This window comes from Colletotrichum fructicola (genome assembly GCF_000319635.2).
Source record: "Colletotrichum fructicola Nara gc5 chromosome Unknown KSG_Nara_v1_contig06, whole genome shotgun sequence".
Lineage (NCBI taxonomy): Eukaryota > Fungi > Ascomycota > Sordariomycetes > Glomerellales > Glomerellaceae > Colletotrichum > Colletotrichum fructicola.
Genome location: NW_027094056.1, coordinates 2084828 through 2099564, shown reverse-complemented (window position 1 = coordinate 2099564; position 14737 = coordinate 2084828). Strand labels below are relative to the sequence as shown.

Sequence of the window (14737 nt, the reverse complement as noted above, 5' to 3'; positions counted from 1 at the left end):
TGTTGCGGCACGCCTCAGGTTGACCGTCCATACTTATTCACTCTCACCGGAGGGGTTTGAACGATGGCGTCAGCTTCGTTATGCCCGCGTTCCCCTTGGAACTTTCGTCTTTCCTCGTTCGTTTGTTAATATGAATCTCGGTTGATTGGTAATCCTGGAGCTTTCTTGCAAAAGTTGCGAGTGATTGGCCCAGGTTGTCCCAATCACCTGATTCTTGCACGCCCTTGCAAGTGCAAATGCGACGTTTTTGGAGAGTCGTGCTGACGATATATTCATTAACCATAACTTCGTGGTGCATAAGCTTCCAGTGTTTCTCGTCCAACCCTCTCACTGATTGTACACAATGATTGGTCTCAAAGAGGCAATGCCAGAGGCCCTGTTGGTCCAGGATGCCCCAAGTCAAGCGGCGTCGACCATCGAGATGCAATCTCTGAAGCCTTCAAAGAGTAAACGCAGCCAAACACCAAAGTCTCTAGACCAGCAGGACATCATCCATACGCAACCTACAACAGACACCGAGAACCCAACTGGCAACCCCTCCAGAAATGTCTCCAAAGCAAAAGGCGTCACTGTCATCGTCACACTCGCAGGCGTCAACTTCCTCAATACGATGGGATCAGGCATCCTCATCGCTGCCCTCCCACGAATCGCTGCGGATGTGGGCCTCGCCGATGGTCTCTCGCTATGGCCAGCCGCGGTCTACTCCCTGGCAGCAGGCTGTCTCCTCCTCATCTTCGGCGCCGTCGCCGAAGTCGTCGGCGCGAAACTGATGTGGTTGACAGGCAGCTTTCTCTATGCCATCTTTACGGTGGCCGTCGGCCTGGCCAGGACCGGTATCCAGCTTATCCTCTTCCGCATGGTTCTGGGAATCTCAATCTCAATGTGCCTCCCAACCGCCATGAGCTTCATCACGAGCACCTTTCCCAAGGGGAACTGGCGTAACGTCGCCTTCTCCATGAACGGCATCGGATTCCCTTTGGGCTACGCGCTTGGTCTAGTCGTCGGTGGAATTGTCGCGGACACCATCGGATGGCGGTGGGGGTACTACATAATGGCCATGATGAACGTTTGCCTCTCAACAGCGGCAATCTGGTCTCTTCCATCTGTGCATCGACAGTCTGAGAAGACGTGGACTCGCCGGCTCACCGAGGACATTGATTGGATCGGGGCTGTCATCGTGAGCGTCGCTTTGGGTCTGCTGCTGTATGTTCTGGCCATGACAACCTCGTCTTACACGAAACTTAGCGACGCCTCCAACATTGCTCTTCTCGTCGTAGCTGTCGTTTTATTGGTTGCTTTTCCGATTTGGATGGACATCCAAGTCAAGAAGAATCGACCGGCGCTCATTCCAAACCGTTTGTGGCGAAATGCAGCCTTCACATCCATCTGCGTACGTCGGCTTTTCTGATCACACACTCAACATTGCATCTTACACCGAACAGGTATCCATCTTTCTCAGTTGGGCCGCACTGAATTCGATTCAGTACTTCATCATGTTATTGTGAGTCAAAAACAGTCTCAAAGTAAGAACGCAAAGACTTATTCTTATTCGTCCTTCTAGTTTCCAAGAAGTCCAACATGTATCCGCTCTCCAAAGTTCCCTCCGCTTCCTCCCGCACATCATCACAGGCACAATCGTGAACATGGCGTGCGCATACCTCGTCTCTAGAGTTAAGGTACAATCCCTAGCCGGCGTCTCCGCCCTCATCACCATCGCCGCGCCCCTCGCGATGGCCACGGTCAAAATCGACGGCTACTACTGGTACGCGCCCTTCTGGGCCCTCGCTCTATCACCAGTCAGCGCAGACGGTACACCCCCCTTTTCGGCTCTTGAGAAGTAACCGCAAGACTGACGCAACTCACAACAACAGCCCTCTTCACCGTCTCGAACCTCATCATCTCCGACGCCTTCCCGGCAGACCTCCAATCCCTCGCCGGCGGCGTCTTCGCTGAGGTCGGCCAGATCGGCAACGCGGTGGGATTAGCCGTGACGGCGGCTATCGCGTCTTCCGTGACGGAGCACTCGACCGCCCCCGACGAGAGGGAAGCGCGCATGGCCGGCTACCGCGCCGGTTTCTGGGCCATCTTCGCGGCGACGGTGGCCGTTGTCGTCATTGCGTTCTGGGGGCTGAGGAAGGGCGGCACGGCTGGGAAGAAGGACGACTAAAGCGTTTGAGGGGTGGAGGGTGAAGGTAGTGGTGGTGGTGGTGCTGAGACTGCACGTCGTCTTAGCTCTTAGCTAGCAAGTAGGACTTAGCGGTTTCTATTTGCTTGAGCCGCCGCTGCCGCCTTGTTTAGTGCCCTGCTGCCTGGGGGAGATGGGACTAAAGATGCAATCCTGATTGTTACTAGGAAATCGAGATGTCAAGATGGGGACCAAGTACATCCCGCCCGCTGCAGCGAAGTCAATAATCCGTTTGCCGCCCTACCAGCACTGATGTTTGTGAGAGTTGTATTCAATTCTAGCACTTCCAAAGCCCCGAATTCTTACTACACCATGATTGTCATGACTACCAGCGACAGCCAATGTCAGGAGTTCCAGTGGTTTCCCATCAAATCTTGACCTCGAGCTTCCGCCCAAGCTCGAGGCCAAGTTCGACCACCGACCTCCCATCTCTAGCACACACGACGAACACTCATGAGGCACTGTTGTGGTGGCCGTCGGGGAAGAGAACAGCGCTCACAAAATCAGACCAAGCCTCGGGATGCTCAACGGGCTCCTTGCCATCAAGAGTGGCGTTGTACCAATCCCAGCAATCGATGCCGCCCATGCCCGGGAACTTCTTCATGATCGCCTCGACACCCGTCTTGATGGTCGGCCCATCAATCCAGCCATCGGCAGCTTCTTCCGGGTCGGGGTTCCCCACCAAGTTCAGAACGAGCTTGTTTGCCGGGAAGCCGGCGGCCACATAGCTGCTGAACTCATCCACATCCAGCGTTCCCCAGTTGTTGTACAGCTGCACGTTGAACCACGATATAGCATCGTGCATACCCTCCTCTCGGAACAGTGTCTGATAATCGACCCCGGACAGTCCCCCCGGGCTCAGCAGTTCGCCGCCGCCAGGAGCCATGGTGATGAGCAAATGCGGAAAGTCAGCCTTGAGTTTCTTGATTACCTTCATCACTCCCTCGTTGCCGATGTCCTGCACGCCGATGGGATTGTGGGGCTCGACGTTGAGGTCGACGCCGTCAAGCTTCTTGGCCGCGATCATGTCCTTGATGAGCTTGTAGCCTTTGTCGAACTCGGCATCGCCGCCGCCGAGGCCAGTCGCTTCCCAGATCCCGCCGCCGCCCAACAGCCCAAAGATGAGAATGCCCTTCTGCTGCAGCTCGGCGGCTTCTTCCCACACTCTGACGTTGTCGCCTTGGTCGTAGATCTCGTCGTTGAGGTAGATCTTGTGGTTGCCGGCGCCGTCGTCCTTGGTGTAGTTCAGATGGAAAGCGGATATGATGATGTGAGAAGTGTGTCGGCTAGGCTCGCCGAGCGGGAGCATTGACAGCCATCGCTTGGGATCGCGATCGTATGTGTGGGATTGTACGTAGCAACCCAGACGGCGGTTCTCCATGGCTCTTGTTATGGGAGTTGTGAACTGAATGGACGATTATCAGGGTGAGATGCTGTTTGGGGTGAATCAAAAGCAAAAAGAGATAATCGATTTACTTTGTGTTGGTGAAAGTTTCTTTGTCCACTTTGTAAGAGGGTACAAGGTAGTTTTATTGTAATTTATATGAAATCGCTGCCTCAAATGACAACCACATTCTTCGTCAGTTTTAGAATATAGGTTGTTAGTGGAAGAGCTTTGCTGAGCTCATGTCACAGACATCAACCATACCCAACAGCAACGGTGTTAGAAATTCGACTTACAATCTCGTATACAGAGCCAACCAAGCCAATCCATGGTTGAATGCTTTACAGGAGAGTTACAAGCCGAAGTAAAACTGAAAGTATAGGCTGAGACGGAAGATGTAAGCTGAAGCTAATCAAAGTCGTTTGTAGCCTCCTTGCAGACACTAGGACCGTCAATATGCACCGCAAGCTACTCTCAGCTGAGAGACTCAGCTGAGGCTCTCAGCTCAACACTTCAACGCCACGATTTACGATTTTTCCCAGCATGCCGACGGGCTTGCCGATATGACGCTGATATATCACCCACCCGGCTGATGAATAGCTGAACACATTTCAACCAGAAATAGATTTGAGCCGTATCTGGCGTCTAACTGGATACGAGCGGCCCTATCGGCAGTTCACAACACTATTGTCTACGGTGACGCCGTGTCTCAAGCGTCCATGAGAAGCTGTCTAGTGTTTTAATGTCGCCGAGCTGCCCGCGGACACATGATGAAGATAAAAGGACGGTGACGCGGTGTCGAACTAAGTTGACCTTCATCATCCCCAGGTCATTTCAAGACATCGCAAAGTCGCATCCTCAATCACATCGGAATGGCAGAAATCGCCCCCCCTCAGCAGGATGTCGCGGCGACCCCTGCCGATATTGTATCTCACGGTAGCAATGACGACACTGATGAGCTCCCGACTTCATCGCCCGGCATCTCGACCGAAAAGCCTGTCGCCACCGAGCCCCTTGATCTCGGTGGACGAATTCCATCAGAAGACGAGATCAAGGAGATGGTTGTGTTCAACACTGCCATTCGGTGTTCCGCCCACTTGAATCCCGGATTGTTTTCTTGGGGCCTAGAGGTACAAACACTTGTGTTGTTGTTATACGTATTCTTCATTCGCTCACCATATCAGGTCGAAGTTCCTGGCTTGCGCAAGAAGCTCAAGCTCGAGGTCGGAGGCAGACTTTTCTTCATGTGGTGGCAACGTCAATTCCTTCGGTGAGAGGTCTGCTAGATTGATACTTAGTGAGCCTTGCTGATCGTCCCTTCAGCGGGACGTTCTTCTATTACAACGATCGCCCACAGGTTGGCGTCAGACTCGTCGGCAAAATCACAAAGCCAACCAAGCTGGTATGTTGGAAGCTGGAGGCCCCTCGCAGTATGATCAAGTCGAACTCACAATATCATCAAGAGCCCTCTCACCGTCGAATACACACAGCTCGGACGAACCGTCGGACGCTTCGTCACACAGGACCACGCCTGGGCAGGCGAGCTGAAAGACACGACCGCATACGGCACCGCATCCGACATCGACGCTTTCCAAGACGGCGCCAACGTATGGGATACGTGGGCCACTTCCCAGGACGGCAGCGGCCACTCTCATAACACGGGCACGGTGTTCCTCAACACGAACGTCGAAGCCGTGGACCAGAAAGTGGTCGTCGGCCTGAAGCGTCTGAACATCGCGCAGGGCCACCAAACCGGCGTCACCGCGTACGCCAAGCTCCCAGACAAGCACCACAAGTTCCCCATCACGCTCAACAAGGACGGCGACAACAGCGCTGACCTGCAGGGCGGCGGGCTGTCCTGGTACTTCCCGCCGCTGCCCACGGAAACCGGTATATTGGTCGGCAACTGGTTCTCCGGCGCCGTGACTTCGACGGGTTTCCGCAAGGTGGTCAAGTTTCAAGACTCAGACAACGGCGGGCGCCCCCGACCGCCGATATTCCGCCAGCCGCCCACCGTGTGCGTCTGGCTGTCCGGGTTCTTGCACCGCACCACCGACGACAACTTCAACCTGCGTGTCCGCCTGGGAAACGTGACGAACACAACCTTTGAGCTCATCATCTCCTCCTACGGACATTCCCGGCTGGCGTGGGCCTCTGGCTCCTTCATCGCCGTCGACAGGACGCGAAGCCATGGGGTGCGTGTCGGAACCATCTCGGCCAACGCGATTGACGGGGGCAACTGGAAGACGAAGTCCCAGACGCAGAATGTCGGTGTTGAGTTCGGCACCGTCATCGCGGGCTTCACGGGGTTGGACGCCAGCAACAAGAACGGGTTGAAGGTGAACATCGACGTCGACCAGCAGGCGGCGGATTCTTTCAAATGGACAGCCGAGTCGTGGGGCGACAGTACCATGAATGCTTCCGAGGCCATGTATATCTGTTACTAGAGCAAGTTCCAGAGATACAATCACCGATTTTGGCCTGCCATTACTTTTAGCACTATGCCCAGCCACAGCTGTGCAAGCTCGAGTTCCAGTTACGCCTGTGAGCGTAGTATAAACAAGCTCAAGCTGCGTTTCGTCCACATGGGCCAGATGACGCACTTTGCTCGGGACTAGTAGCCGCTTGTTTCAGTCTGATCTTTACCTTGAGGCAAGGTTTACCTTTCGGTAGGCCGCAGATATTCGGACGAAAAAAATGGGCAGGTCGGATCGGTGTCCGAGCTCGTGAGGTGTCTCAAGCTAGAGCTATGGATTCAACGGCCAGCCGCCAGAGCCTCCGATTGAACAGGCGTTCTTGTTTGTTGTCGCTGTCTGTCAATATGTCATGTTGCATGTTGACATGTCGCGGTTGCCCCCCGCGAACCCATGGGAAAGGGAGGGGCTCTGGGATACTTGATGGAGCTTCGTGCGGATGACGGGTGCCGAGTATGGAGAAGTTGACGACATGCTGACACTATCGCGACCGGGAGCCCGGTTGCGAGCTGCTGGTCATCTCTACGAATACGTCGTTGTCTCTCTTTATGGAGCACAATACCACGAAAGGAAATAAGATATTCACTTCAATCGGGAGAGAAAAGGGCCTACAAGCTGACGGTGCAAAATTCTCCACCATCAGGAATGGAAGTCGTTGGAAAGTTGCCATAGAAGTACGCCCCCCTCCTAGAAAACGACATACAGATCGATCGCCCAGCGGCTGTTTTCCAGTAAACCTTGGCAGCGCCGATCTGGATGTATTTATTTTGGCGGTTCATACGGCAGTAGACCGAGAAAAAAAAACACCCTAAAATGGAGGGCGAGAGAGGAGGGACGAACAACTGCATCGACCGGGTGGCCGATGATCAGTTGGAGAAATCCTCCGTGCTGCATATGCCGAACAGCCCAGGCCCTGGCCTTTTGGGGATGACACTGTGAGTGAGGTGTGCGAGGCTTGGTCTTGTGAGGGAATGGAAGGGCGTTGGTCTTGTGCTCTTGTGCTCGTGTGCCACATTCGGGGCCCGGCCAAGCCACCTTTTTGTTTTCTATCTTTCCATGATGTAGCATCCCCGAGAGATAATGATACCACGCTGCGGTGGCATTTGGTGATGTGTGTCTAGCTCAGGGGACATCTAGCTGTGGCTGCGAATGTGATGCCGGGGATAACCTGAAGCCAAATACGGTAACAGAATGGCAGCGACAGCAAACATATACATCGCATCAAACAACGCGACGGGAAAGTCGATCCCTCGGAAAATGAGAGGCAGGACAAGCAGGTTTTGGGATTGCCGGTGTAGGGCTGGGCCGGGGAGGATTGTTCGTCATAGTGGATTAGGGCGGGTTCACACGCAGCTCCAGTTAGCATTCTTGGCTCAGACCTCTCATACAACGCATCATGTCTGTCCCTCTCCCCATAGAGTATCGATGGAAGGTCGGTTGTTTGGATCTGTTTGGCTCGGAGTTGGTTTGAGACGCGTGGTTCTCCCGTAATCCACAAGTTGTAACATGTTTCTCCGAGAAAAGGGCAAGTTCACCAAGGTTGATTGCATGGCGCCGTGGTGGGGTTTCTTGACTGGGCAAGGCGGGGGGTTCAGCGGGTGTTCCGTATCGTGCTGCACAAGCACACGGCAAGCACCTCATTCTGGCGCCGTCTCGTCACATTCTGGCATCCATGCTGTTGATGGTGCTCTCAGGTTTAGCACTTTCAGTTCCAGCATTGTGATTACCATTGCCAGTTGTGCATCTACCACCTTACGTTACATGTGTTTTCCCCCTCGCCTCCGGACCAAGTTCCGCTGCAAATGCTTTGGTGCAAAGAAGGCACAGTCCCTCTTGGTGGCCGTCCTCGTCCATGTCCCCCGATCCCTGTCGTGCTCGCAGATGGCTGGCGGGTGGATTGGCCCGAGGTGTAACCCCCCAAGCCCCCCGCTATCGCTCATCCCCTCGCCGTGGGCAGTCAAGAGCGAGAATGGAAGTGGTTGAGTGTTCTGGAAGGGGAGTACGAATACCTGAGATACAAAGCGGTACAAAAGCCGCCGAGACCCATAGAATTGGGGTCCCTTCACAGGCCGCGGCGTTTCCCTGCCAAGACCCCAGAGGCAGCTCAGCGCACCCGGCGAGTGGACGAGAAGCCACCAAGAACTGGAAACAAAACGTTTCCATGTATGACTTGTACCCTCTGTCTGTCTTGTCGTGCCGCAGTAAGGTACGGCGCTGACCGCCTTAACATCAACCACCACAGTATCTATCCTCTCCTCCCGTGTTCCTGTTGATGTTTCTGTAGGACAGGCGCGTATGTGAACCAGCCTGTGCGCAGCGCCTCACCCAAACGTTATTCCTCGCCAAACAATATGCCGCAAAAGCCTCACCGGGATGATGCTACTAGCAGTACTAAACAAGTTAAGCAAAGACGTGACGGGATGAGGTGTTTTTGACAGCTCTCTCGGGGGCTTCGGGCGGCGTCGGCGTTGGTGGGGATGGGGACGACAGGTTGCACCTTTGGGCATGCTTCTTCCTTTCAGTTCAGCGACGGGCAAGACCAAGACGGCGCTGTGCTAATTAATTCCAGCTGCAGCAAGAGCACTTTCGATGGGTGGCCCGGCCTGGACTTGGACTGGGCTGTGCTGAGTGCGGTCAACAATTCAGGTCAAGTTAAGTCAAGTACCTATAGTGAAGTGGGCCCTTCCATGGGCGACGACCCCGCGCCTAGCTGACACTTGCTTCTTCTTTTCCCCTCTCCTCTTATCATTGCTATGCTTTGCTTTGCTGTGCCTGTCTGCTCGTCAAGAGTCAACAACCAAACCGGGCCTTCCAAACCGGGCCTTTCTCCGGTGGCCATTTATTCCCGCTCTCTATTCGTAGTTTGCTACTTCAGTCTTAGTGTGCTGTGTAGTAAACATCCAGAATGCAGCAAGTGCGCCGCAACTCCCCACCTCACCCTCAACCTCGGAATGTCACTCATGCTCCCCCTCTGCTGCTACTGCTGCTGCTGCCTTCCCGCGGCTGCTGATGGGGATTGGACTCTTGAACGGACCAGGCTATGTATGCATCGTACCTGTCGTTCACTCCCACATTCGCCCTTCGCTTCATCATCCTCACCAAGCCTGACCCGTTCGCTTCACTGAGTAGTTCTCTCCCCGTCTGTCATCCACCTCGCCCTCCACTTGTTCCACGCCCCCCAGAATCCCAAATGGGGCGCTGCCCATGGCTAAACTGACAGCTTCTCCATCGTCGTCAGCCAATGCTGGGCACCGGCACGTTTGCGCCAGGAACACGACGCCCCCGTGGGCCACTTGGTACTATCCTCCAGTGCCTCCACTTGCTCGGCCTCTCCAGCCTGCATTGCTGACGCTGATGCTGCTTCCCGTCTTGTCTCCAGTCTACCCATCGTGCTTCGTGGTGCCTGCTTCCCCTTTCTTATCCGCGGCCCCGGTTCAACCATGTCTATCGTGGCCAGCAGCTAAAATATCAACGCGAACTTCTTTCTCTTGTTGGCTTGCTTATTGATCTGGTCCTCCTCATCCTCTACCTCCCTATCCTGATCTAGTATAAGGGGACCTTCCACGCCCAACCTGCATGCCATCCATCCTCTTCTGCTTCCCCCTTCCACTGCCTCGACCCCTCACCCCTCCCTCTGCTTCTCAAAGAGGAAAACTGTACATCTGACCTGCATCGTCCTGCCCTGCCAAACCACCACAGAAACACATCCAAACCACATCAACCCATCCAAACCACATCAACCCAGAACCCTGCTTCCGTCCGGCCTTGCCTTCCTGTCGTTGGTCTCGCCGTTTGTTCTGGTCCCTTCTCACGTGTCCCGCACCTCCTCTATACAACCACAGAAGGTCTCGTCCATCCCCAAAATCTACTCAAAGATACATACGAGGAGCCTCGAAGCTACTGCTGCGCCAAGACGCAAGCTTCCACTCCTACACCGCACACCCCTCCCCCATCCACGCACACACACTCGCTGCGTACGGCGGTACACCACATACCACGCACCAAGGGCACCCACCTTTCGGGCAGAGGCATCCCAGTTCCCGCCGGCTCGGACTGAAAGCTTGCAGCCATCGCTGGGCTGCTTTATCCGTGGGCGGCGTCCACTTCGTTTTCTTGTTCCATCGCTTCGTGCGTGACCGACTTCTTATTCCTCTCCCCTGACCTTCATGTCTTAGAACTTGGAGCCTTGGAAGGCGTCATCTACGTCCAGAACGCTCATTTCCCAACCTTCTCTGCGACCCTCTCGCCCTCGTTATCTCTGCGCACAGCACATACACACGCACACACCTCAACATACATCAGACTACCCGCCGCCGCATCTCTGCTCGAGCTGCGCTTCACCGTTATTGAAGAGAGCCCGGTTGTCCCTCTGCCGCCCGATGGTCGCCATCTTCTCTTCCACCTTTCGCATCCTACCTTCGACTGGCTACACCTGAACTCGTTGAGACCACGCGCTTCCCAACTTGCAACTCATCCCACCAAGCGTCTCGTTCGTCAAAATGGCCGCCGCCGTCGCCGAACACCCGCGATTCTTCCCCACGCGCACCGACGCGCTGAGTTCTGAGGACTTTGAAACAGCCTCGATCCGTTCCGCCGCACCGTCTTACTGTAAGTAGAACATCCTCACGAGGTCGAGAGCGGGACGCCGGGAGCCTCTGCACTGGCCGTGGCCCCGGCGGCGCGTGACATGCCCGCCTGAGCCTCACCTCGACGACACCTGCCTTCCCGTCATGGGAAATTCGCCAGAGCCAAAGACTAACAATAAGAAAAGTCTCAGACGCGCCTTCATACCACTCCACTGCACCCAACCCAGAGCCGATACCCGCATACTCGCCCCCGGCAAACAACGCCGCCGCAAACCCGAATGGCTCCACCCAATACCCGACTTCCCTGCTACCCGCCGCCCCGGCCCCGACCCGCTCTGGCACCACAACCCCCCAGCCCCGCTCCGGCCTGCCCCCGATCCCGCCCGCGTCGGCCGTCGTTCCCCAGCTCAACAACTTCCGCATACCGACATGGTCCACCGTGCACTCCAACCCGACCCTCAACAACGTCGCCCGCAGGCGCATGAACCAGGGCGGAGCCGACCCTGTCGCACACTTGCGGCGCTTCATGTCAGAGCGCATGGCGGAGGAAGAGGCAGCGCAGCGCGCGAGGGACTTTCGCCCGCTCGAGGACCCGTACCTGGTCGGCGAGGAGGCGGCGTCGCGGGCTAGGAGGGAGAGGCTCGCGAGGGAGTCTGGAGACGATATCCTGTGGGACGAGGACCGCCGTTGGAACAGGTTTCTTGGTAAGTCCCCTGCGCATTCTACAGAAGAAGCCGAGAGAGAGAGAGAGAGAGAGAAAGGGAAATGACTGACTCAATTCACACAGCGCAAATGCAAACTTGGGAAGACCGCGACCGCAGCCCCTGGAGAAATGTGCGTCAGAACGAACCGGTCAACCAGCGCAAGAAGCTGAGCAGGCGCCTCGCGGGACGTCTTTGGTAGACCCAACCGCGAGATGATGAAGTATGCCTCTCTTTTGTTTGATGCCGCATGTGGATATGACTTTCTTTCCGAAGCAAAAAATGAGAGTCCGTCATGCATTGGGACAGGAGTATTTTTGCTGGGCATTTCTTGCACATTTTTCTCTCTTTCAGTTCATCCATCGGCGTTCTTTAGATAGAGCATTCGAGAGAAGCCGATGATTCCTCCCCTAGGATTGGGGAGATGATTTGATGCCCTTTTTGAGGCTTTTTGGGAACGTAGGAGGGACCATGGGTTATGCCGGTCTAGGAACATTTTCTCTTTCAACATGGTGCATCGCCTGGGTTAGATGCATCCGAGAGTGAGCCCCCTCCTCACGGATAGCCCGTGTGGCTCGGTTCGTTTCGTCGTTCATGTAGGGAACGCTGGACCTACTAGGGTTTTTGTTTTGGGATATGGGATTTTGGATCAAATTGAACAAACTTGGATGATATGTCCCGATGACTCTGTCATTTGTTTTTTGCTGTGACGTCTGTGCGATGATGCCTGTGGTTTCCGAATCGCGACGGTGATATCGTTGGCACGGATTTTGTTGGTTGAAGTGATGTTTAACGGTTAGGCCGAATATCACCTCCCGCCGGGTAGCAATATTTAAGCATTTTCACCGAGCTTTCTTACAATCTTGGCACCCAAATGGCGTCGTGAGTATGGATGGTGAGTGAAATGTCTGGCTCCCTCTATCTTCTTGGCCCGGGTGAGACCTGCCGTCAGCATCATGGCTGTATGCTGGCCGGTCATTTTCGCCCTCGGCTTCGCATAGATGTGGTTCGAGTGGTGACCTGGTAGCCGCCGAATAACTTACAGACAGAAGCGCTGGTCGATGGCGAGGGTGTTCCGGCATATCACCGAGACAAGATACGATATGCGACTACTCGAGACAGGCGTCTGCCGTTGGGTCACTGGCTTTCTTACTCTCGAGATTCACCGGTGCCAGACTTCAATGATTGCAGACGCCGCTTGCCATACACATCGTTTGTCTTGCGAGACCTATTCGACGAGCTGGGAGGTGAGGTTATATACTCGATCAAAGTCCTCTTGCGAAAGAAGCACTGTATGTATGATGTTGACAAATCTGGTGTCACAACAGACAACGTATCCAAGGGAAATCCAGCCGCTTCGTGTCAATAAATATGCCCTCTAGTCTATGTCCAAACATGAGAACACAGCCAAGAATGATGCTGCTTGAGGATTGTTTGTTGCACCCACGCCTGGGCAGAGCGGTCCTACGGCTATTGGTTCTTTTCTCGACCCCATACTCTGGATCGAACTTTCGAAGGACGCGTTATGTCCGCCGCCCGTCAACTCTGGACGTTTATTCTCACTGAAAAAACAACGGCAAAGAATGCTGTCTGACCTAGGGGTTTCCGCGAGAGCACTTTCGTCCGAGGACTCATTGCCTCGCCATGGGACTATTGCTTCGTTTCAAAGATGCCTTTGCTGGTCTTCCCATTCTTGAGTGATGTATCGAAATGGCGGTTTCTAGGGTTTATGTACTTCTCTGAGATGATCTACTGACGATTAAACCAAACATGTCCTAGACTCTGAAGGTCTGGTCTGGCAGTTGGGCGTCAAGTTTGTTTACGGCCTCCGGCAGCCACGGCCTCAAAAACTTCGGTAGGGCCTATGCTAGAGGCGTTGCTGGTGTAGAGCTACTGGTCGTTTTGATCCAAGGGGGCCACATAAGCTATGACGCAGGTCCTGTTCTCACATGTGTGATTATTTCCTTCTATATAATCACAGGCGGGATTATTTGAACAATGGTGCAAGGAAATCATTGCCTCCGCAACAAGATCCATTTCTAATGCAGCTGCTTAACTTGCCAAGCCTTGGGCTATGGAAGCACCCTCAACAATTCTTCAAAGCTGCCGACGAACCATGTGTCTTGTCTCTTATCATTCTGTGTATAGAGCCAGCTGAATACTCTGGAGTTTCGCTTTGTTGTGAGGACTTTCTAACCTAGGTAAGTTGAGCATTCACTCTGGATTTGAACTTGATATGCGTCGTCAGTCAAAACATCAACATCCACAATTACAACGAAATTGTCTGTCGTTGTTCTCCGGCGCTTCAAGCACATATCCGGGAGTTTTACTTAATTTATAGACGCATTGGGATCCTGCCTACAAAACGACGACCCCTGTTCTTCGTCTAGGTACCCGAAAAGTTCGCAGATCCCTCGCCTTCAAGGGCTCGACCGTCGAATAACAGGACGTCATTTCCGATACATAAAGACTTGGCAAGCAGGATCGTACTAAGGTTTCTCTGAAATACTTTGCGTAGTCGATGAGATCTACTCTTCCATTACGTCCTCATCTCCGACGTAGTATGTCTGGTCTCAAGCCCATCTCACGTACTCACATGAACCAGAGGAATTTCCTACCTCCCTTTTCGTTTAGGTATTCTCTATGTATCAATATGGCTGGCCTTGACTGTGCTCTTTATTTTCACTGCAAGACGAATGGAGACATAGCCACGGTATGGTAACCCATTTGATGTATTAATCTCAAATACCCTGAGTTCAAGCAAGGCTGGTTGTGGTCCAGAAGGAGAGCCCTCGAAGATCCATCACAGATCAGCTTAAATACGCGATGCTCAGCTCCAGACCATGTGGATGAATTTAAGAAGTACCTATCGTGAATATTGACTTACCATCTATCCCCAGTCAGCGTCAGTTGAGTGCTTGTTTGGGAGCATCCAATCAGGACTTCGCCAAGGAATTTTGGCTCAATCAGCAAGTCTCATCTGCTTCATCTACATGGCACTCTAAAAGGTCCATGTAACCAAGGTTTTTTTTTTCACAGAAACTATCAAACCAGTGCACTGGCAGTACGAGCTCCGAAATTGGAAGCGGGGTGTCGGGACATGCATTACTTGTTCCACACCTCTTATACGTAATGGCTACAGTCTCATCACACCCAACTGGACATGACCTGTGCCCATTCTGCTTACTTACCTCGACAGGTTCGATTTCATTTGCGTCGCACGCGCTCCTTCAATACTCGTAGATTGAGAACGGCGATTCTTGCACCGGACGACTATGACGGGAGAAAAGAAAATACGCCCAGAATCGGACAAGGAACCACGTTCACCACCGCAAGCTTCAATTCTTGAGAAGCCACAGCAGAGTCAAGCAGAAATGGCGGCAGATATAGCCATGAACGCAAAAAAC

General features: G+C 53.8%; 4 protein-coding genes across 4 annotated transcripts; 3 read left to right on the top strand and 1 right to left on the bottom strand.

Annotated features, from left to right (window-relative positions):
* Window positions 1-343: 343 nt before the first annotated feature.
* On the top strand, window positions 344-2167 carry CGGC5_v010875 (Drug resistance protein; the record flags this gene model as incomplete). Its single annotated transcript, XM_032020504.1, has 4 exons — window positions 344-1390; window positions 1443-1501; window positions 1562-1809; window positions 1872-2167. The coding sequence occupies 4 exons, from the start codon at window positions 344-346 to the stop codon at window positions 2165-2167; spliced, it is 1650 nt and encodes a 549-aa protein (XP_031892348.1).
* A 469-nt stretch (window positions 2168-2636) lies between these two features.
* Window positions 2637-3566, bottom strand: CGGC5_v010874 (uncharacterized protein; the record flags this gene model as incomplete). The annotated part of the gene is made up of 1 exon (XM_032020515.1): window positions 2637-3566. The coding sequence occupies one exon, from the start codon at window positions 3564-3566 to the stop codon at window positions 2637-2639; it is 930 nt and encodes a 309-aa protein (XP_031892349.1).
* Window positions 3567-4441: 875 nt separating this feature from the next.
* CGGC5_v010873 (uncharacterized protein) lies at window positions 4442-6016 on the top strand (the record flags this gene model as incomplete). Its single annotated transcript, XM_032020526.1, has 4 exons — window positions 4442-4699; window positions 4754-4839; window positions 4893-4971; window positions 5033-6016. 4 exons carry the CDS (start codon window positions 4442-4444, stop codon window positions 6014-6016), a joined length of 1407 nt encoding a protein of 468 aa, XP_031892350.1.
* Window positions 6017-10542: 4526 nt separating this feature from the next.
* CGGC5_v010872 (uncharacterized protein) lies at window positions 10543-11532 on the top strand (the record flags this gene model as incomplete). Its single annotated transcript, XM_032020537.1, has 3 exons — window positions 10543-10651; window positions 10815-11333; window positions 11417-11532. The coding sequence occupies 3 exons, from the start codon at window positions 10543-10545 to the stop codon at window positions 11530-11532; spliced, it is 744 nt and encodes a 247-aa protein (XP_031892351.1).
* Between the last annotated feature and the right edge of the window lie 3205 nt (window positions 11533-14737).